The sequence below is a fragment of the Stegastes partitus genome, unplaced genomic scaffold, assembly GCF_000690725.1.
Source record: "Stegastes partitus isolate 25-593 unplaced genomic scaffold, Stegastes_partitus-1.0.2 Scaffold1716, whole genome shotgun sequence".
Lineage (NCBI taxonomy): Eukaryota > Metazoa > Chordata > Actinopteri > Pomacentridae > Stegastes > Stegastes partitus.
In genome coordinates, this window is record NW_007579447.1 from 142,404 (window position 1) to 148,808 (window position 6,405).

Below are 6,405 nucleotides of genomic sequence, written 5' to 3' on the forward strand. Positions count from 1 at the left end.
TACAACTGCAGAGACTGTCGATGTTTTTAAAAGAAGGTTAAAGACGCACCTTTTTAATCAGGCTTTTCATTCACCTTTTAAATTCTTTTTACATCCTTATCATTTATTTATTTATTTATTTATTATCTTATGTATTTTACTCTTTTTACTTTTCATTTTATCTTACATAGGGCCTTTTATATTTTAAAGGTTTTAACTCCAGTGTTTCCTTAGAGGGGTCCTCCACACTGGGTCCGGTCTGCTGCTGGGGGTGCTGTCCGCGGGTCCCTTCGGCCCAGCTGGATGGGGGGCTCCCCACCTTGGTGTGGGGGTCCCCTTGTCTGCTGGGGTTGGGCGTCCCGGGGCACCCCCAGTGGTCAAGGCCTGCGACTCCGCCCGGTGTGGACGGCCCCAGTGGTGGAGATTTCAACGAGCCTCAGTGCTGTGTATGTGTGTGTGTGTGTATCAAGTCAAGTCAAGTCAAAGTTTTATTTATAGCGCACATTTAAAAAACGATCACAGTCGACCAAAGTGCTGTACATAAAGAAGACATAATTTATCATAAACACGATAATAAAAACAAAACAATACAAAATATACTAAGAAGTCTTTAAAAACAACATTTAGAATAAGAGAAAGTAAAAGAGAATTAAAAAAAGAGATAGAGAAAGCCAAGATTGCACGCCGAGCTGGGAGTGAATGCCAAGGAGAAAAGATGTGTTTTTAGGAGTCTTTTAAAATTTTCTATTGACTGTGCTGCTCTAAGCTGGACAGGTAGCTGCTCCACCGCTTAGGGGCTGCTATTGAGAAGGCTCTCGCTCCTCGAGCCTGGACTGAGGTACTGCTATGAGCAGCTGGTTTGTTCACCTATTAGTGGTGTGCAGCTGTACAAGCTCTGATAAATATGGTGGTGCCAAACCATTTACACATTTAAAAACAATTAAAAAGACTTTAAAATGGATCCTAAATTTGATGGCCAACCAGTGCAAAGATGCAAGGACGGGAGTAATGTGCTCGTGCCTTTTCATTCCAGTCAGCAAGCGGGCAGCAGCATTTTGGACGACCTGCAAACAGCACAGTGCCGTCTGGTCAAGGCCAACAAACAATGAGCTGCAATAATCCAAGCGTGAAGTAATAAAAGTATGAATCACTGTTCCAAAGTAATTTCTTGGAAGATATGTCTTTGCTTTTGCCAACAACCTTAATTGGAAAAAGTTAATTTTGACTATGGAGGAAATTTGTTTCTTAAACCTAAAATTACTTTAAAAAAGGACTCCAGGGTTCCTTGCATCAGGATGACAGCAGGGCATAAGGGTGCCAGTAGCGCTGTCATATCCATCCAGCAGATTTTGCTGACCAAATAAGTTTAGTTTTTGTTCAGAGACAGAAAGTGTGTGTACATGGAAGGTAGGGAGGACGGGGTTTTCTTGTTTTTTTCTTTGACAGTGTTTTTAAATGCTATAAAGCACTTTACGTTGCTCTGTTGTATGAAAAGTGCTGCATAAATAAAGTTTGATTTGATTAAAACTTTTTTATTTTTTTTACATTTATCAAAAATGAAGAACTGAAACCTCATTTACAAAAGCGTCCGGCTGTTTCACTGTGAAACTTGAACGGAGACCACCTGTGAATTGTTTAAACACAGTTTAAAAACCAAGTGACGAAGGCCTGGACCTCCCAGCAGACTGCTGAAGTTCACATTTACTTATTATACAAGCGGTTTGTTTGCCTTTAACGCCTTTCAGGTGTGTCACCGACTGTTTCCTCCTTCTCTGCAGCTTCATTCAGGGTCTTCCTGTCGGCCGTGCTGCTCTTTCTGAGGAGCTGAGAAGGGGCGTCGGTCTGGAGCCAATGCCAAAGGGAATAAACTACATCATCAGTACCAAGGTAGTTTGTTTATCAGTTCACTTTAACAGCAAATGAAAATCAGAGTTATCTGTCCTGCATCTAAATGCCTTGATGTGGCTACGATAGAGTTGCACAACATACTGTATAAAGAAGCGATGCGTCAGTTGTGGGATTGCAAGACGAGTTTACATTTATGTCTACATTTCCTTCTAACATGCTTTTGCATAACGTGCTGCACTTCTTCAGTTTAATACAACAGAGCTGTGATCAACTGTAGATCCTCTGATTTACTGCAAGGAATGCAGAGACATGTATGAATGTTAACACGGACAGAGAGAGGAAGAGTAACCAGTGATTTGTTGTGTTTGCGTTTCAGGCTGGACCTGGTCCTTGTGTTGTCGAGGATCCCACTCAGCACCTGCTTTCATCTGATGGATTGCCCAAGAAAACCATGTGATGCCCTGCAGTCCTGGAGACACAAGTTCTACTGAGCAATACTGAGGCCACTTGAGCAGCATTAACGTGATCAGATAATCAGAACTCGTTTTCTTTTTACAAATGAAAACGACCACGCACCTCCCTCACCATTGTGGATATTAATGGTCTCATTTCAGTCAGGTATCGAGCTCCACTGGTTCACAGATGCTGTTTTAAAGGCGTCTAATGGGTTCATTTGTAAACTTGGGCATGCGCTCAACTCTCAGGTAGCAAATGAATACTCTGGTACTGAGTGATTCACCGTTGCAGCTGACCTGGTCTGTCTGACCCACCTGAGCAAAAATCAGGATTTGTGTATCTGTGTTGATGGGAGTTTGTTTTTTTGTTTGTTTCTTCATCTTGTTAAACAGATACAGAATATAATTTAATTCTGACAAGTCTATCGTGTAAAATTAAATAAAAATATATTTTAGTCAAGATAATTGTTGTTTGTCTTTTGTCATTTCATTATCACATTCAAGTATGCTTTTTTTGGCCTATACTGTTAAAATATTTTATTTTATTTTATTTTATTTTATTTTATTGTACTAGAACACTGCATGCCCCTGTGTTCCCTTCTTGGAAGCTGCTGGAACTGTAAATTTCTCTTGGAGATGAATAAAGTATCTATCTATCTATCTATCTATCTATCTATCTATATATATATGTAAAAGGGGTCCTGAAAAAATAAGCTAAAAATTGTGAAAATAACAACAAATGTCTGTCAAATAATATTTTTTTTAGCTGATTTAAGTGCAGTGAAATAGTATCATTTCAAGGCCTCGCATTGTAAAAGAAAAACACAATTTACAAGAATAAAAACAGATTTCTTTTATTATTAATATTCACAGTCTGGCTTGTGTTTTAATGTTTTTTTTTCCCCCTCAGTTATTTTAGCAGTTAGTATCTGTTAAAGAAAATGTTAAATAAGTTATAAGCTGTTCAATTAAATAAGACAAGCTTTTTTTTTTTTTTTTTACAGTGTAGGGACAACCATTAAAGTTCTTAACAAGCTGGCATGCTAACTTTAAAGCTAAGCTCATCTCAATGACATGTAAAGCACAATAAATATAATAAAATTAAACCTGCAACTATAAATACACCCGTTGAAGAGCTCAAACTCCGTAATGGCCTCCTGCAGTCGGACAAGCACGTCCTCTTTGGCCTACCTGCAGGCTATGACTGAGCCCAGGTGTGTCCTGGTATTACCTGAGCGGTGGGTTGGATTATCAGCTCTGCCTCTGCTGCTGCATTTTTTTCAGGAAGTGACGACTGAAATAAGGGTTGGCCAGCATTAGCCCTGCCTCCTGCCCGTCCACATACCTCACATCTCTTCAAAACACCACTTTCTTCCTCGTAGAAACCACTGAAGTCGTGAGCCTTTGCCGGGAGAGTTTGATCTGCAGTGGAGCTGTTCAGGTGAAACCAATGGGGCAAATCGAGTGGGCGATGTGGGCCAATGAGCAGGCGCTGGCAGCCGGCCTCAGTGAGTACACCAGCTTTTTAAAAATATGAAAACGAGGAGGTTTTTACTTAGTTTCTTAGAAATTAATGTCTTAGATGAGCAGTTTAATTTAAACTGTTCATTGGGAGTAACGCAGCACTTTGAGCTTCCTTCTCTTGTTTGACTTCAGTGTAAATGTCTTGGTTTTGGCTCTGTGTCTATTTTAAAAGCTGTATTTTTTGTTTTTTAATAATATATTCCTGCTTCCTTCTTTCAGTTCTCCTCACTGGAGGAGTTGTGGGGGTGGCCGGACAGTTCAGAGGCTGGCAGTTTGCTGCATACGCTGTGTATCCTTCATGCTTGTCAACGAGTTTCAATTTAAATTATCATCTGGTTTTCCCCTTATTTAACCTCATTTTACAGTCTTCAGCACAACAGCATGCTGTGTTTGATTTCTAAATCACAAACCTGCACATACATGTGGGTCACAATCAGCTTTATGAGACACGTACGTGCGCACATACAAGGAAATAGTTTGTTTTTCTTTGCTCGTAAAGTGCTCACATGTGCATTTGAACAAGAGCAGGTGGTTGAAGATGGGAAATTAAGTGATTAACTACTACATACAGCCGCTACATCTATGTGTGTAGCAGATGGGTGACGTGTAGTTGAGTAAACTGAAGCCTGTGCTTGTACAAAGTCATCCATACCGACTGTTTTAAACTCTAATGCCTGCTGAAGAAACAACAAAAACAGCATTAAAACCCTGTGACTAATCAGACAGCTGGCTGAGCACAGCGATGAGGCAAGTCAACAGTCAAACCTGGATTAATTATTGGGTTCAGCTGCTGCTGAAGCGTGTCTGTTTCCATTCGAACACAAGAAAATGCTTTATGACGAAAGCACGAGAAGGTAGAAACACTTTACACCCACTCAGGGTCACTAATGTTTTATTTAATGTCCTTTCATAGTTAACTGGCTTGTTTTGATTCTGCTTTGCGTGTGAGCTGAGGGTTCTGATGATGATGATGTGTAGAATATTATTGATGCCTTGACGGATCACTAGCGCTGCCGGAGCGTTTGTGTGTCTACTCGAGTATCCCAGAAGCAAGAGGGCCAAGGGGACGAGTGTGGCGAGAACGTAAGCGATACAACTGAATGTTCTTGCTGCACATAAGCTGGACGAGTTTTGTGGAGTTTATTTCTCACTCTTGTGTTTTATTTCTTTTTTTCAGGGGTCAGTACTGCTTCACAGTGTGCGTAAAAGCCTTCGGCCCGCTGACGAGGAACTACTACGTCAGAGCGTTTCTGCATGCCGCGTGAGTTCATTGTCTCTTTCCTTTGCTAGACAGCATTCCTCTTTCTCACAATAAGTCTCTCAAACAAAACGCCGGTGATTTGTCATTACAGTCTTTTGTCCTCTTGATCCCATTGGGTTTTTTTTCTTTTTTCCTCAGAATCTGCGTACCTGGAGGTTTCATGCTCGCCACGGTCCTCGGATGTGTCTGCTTGGGCATTGCCAGCCTAATTTACCTCGCAGTGAGTTGGAAGATTTTCTTTCCACATTATTCTCCAGTCTGGCAAGTGAAGCGAGAGATAAAGTTGTTAGCCGAGGTAGGAAGTGGCCAGCTTACGGAAACAAGGAAGAGATTGTTTCATTATCTCTGTTGAGACATGGCTATGAAACCTGTTATGAAATCTGACCAGTTAGGGGTGTGACTACATTCGTCAACAGCTCTAAATGAGGAAACTAAGCTTAGGAAGCGTTCCAGGAAGCTCTGCTCTCATTTTCTGTGCACAATTAAGATAAGGACCAGTGGTTATCGTCGTCCTTTTTATCACTTTTCAGATTTCAACCACTACTTCCAGTCATGCTTCACGTAAACAGACCAGCACTGACTTGTTATCTTCTTGCTCTGCAGGCAGCCATCCGAGGCGAACACTGGGAGCCCATTCTTCCGAAGAAGGAAACCCGGAAGCCGGTTGCACAGAGCATCAAGAACCCTCCTCAGAATCCACCGCCAAGGCCTCCTGCAGAGCTGCGCAGGAAACAAGCGAAGGACCTGGAGGCGGCAGCGTACGACAACCCCATGCCCGTCACTCTGGACGAGTGACCGATCCCGGTCCTCTGTAGCCCTTCTCCTCTAAAAAAAAACAGTTACGGTGGAATTCTGTCCCTCTGGATGAACAAATAGCTTTCTGAAGTTTAGTGAAGCTCGTGACTGAGCGACACGTTGAGCGCACTTCTTCTTACCTCAACTTGTCAAAAAGTAAAATGCTAGGAGGAGAATAGATGAAGTGAATCTTGTATTTTATTGTGTTTTTAAACAAGGATGAATGTAAACGCTGTAGCTGCTAAGTGGCAACCACAAACCAATGCTGTCCATTTACAGGACTGTAGGTCTGTTGGTGTTAGTTTACTGCTCTGATGAAAGATCAAACCGTTTTCTGTTCCAGCTGCCTTATATTTCAAGTTCTACCGCATTGCGTCCTCACACTGAATTATGTCTCTGCTCTTACCCCCTGTGTGTTCTTATCGTTATTGAACATATTGGGTTCTGGCTGTTCCGTGCTGATATTAGCCACTTCTGAAAGATTTTTGTCTGCATTTTTTGATGTGTTGTAAATAAAGCCCTCGCATCCTTTGAATTATTAAC

At 41.6% G+C, this 6,405-nt stretch overlaps 2 protein-coding genes across 2 annotated transcripts in view; both read left to right on the forward strand.

Annotated features, from left to right (window-relative positions):
• The window catches only part of mvda (mevalonate (diphospho) decarboxylase a), a 6,932-nt gene extending 4,253 nt beyond the window's left edge, over positions 1 to 2,679 (forward strand). The window contains exons 9-10 of the mRNA XM_008301797.1: positions 1,758 to 1,866; positions 2,204 to 2,679. Coding sequence (XP_008300019.1) covers positions 1,758 to 1,866; positions 2,204 to 2,284 — 190 coding nt within the window. The 3' untranslated portion in view covers positions 2,285 to 2,679. The remainder of the gene's footprint in view (positions 1 to 1,757; positions 1,867 to 2,203) is intronic.
• The window catches only part of cyba (cytochrome b-245, alpha polypeptide), a 26,320-nt gene extending 19,916 nt beyond the window's left edge, over positions 1 to 6,404 (forward strand). Inside the window, exons 3-8 of the mRNA XM_008301800.1 lie at positions 3,668 to 3,790; positions 4,026 to 4,095; positions 4,815 to 4,889; positions 4,984 to 5,067; positions 5,206 to 5,287; positions 5,671 to 6,404. Of these exons, the coding sequence (XP_008300022.1) occupies positions 3,733 to 3,790; positions 4,026 to 4,095; positions 4,815 to 4,889; positions 4,984 to 5,067; positions 5,206 to 5,287; positions 5,671 to 5,862 (561 nt within the window). The 5' untranslated portion in view covers positions 3,668 to 3,732 and the 3' untranslated portion in view covers positions 5,863 to 6,404. The remainder of the gene's footprint in view (positions 1 to 3,667; positions 3,791 to 4,025; positions 4,096 to 4,814; positions 4,890 to 4,983; positions 5,068 to 5,205; positions 5,288 to 5,670) is intronic.
• Position 6,405: the final 1 nt, after the last annotated feature.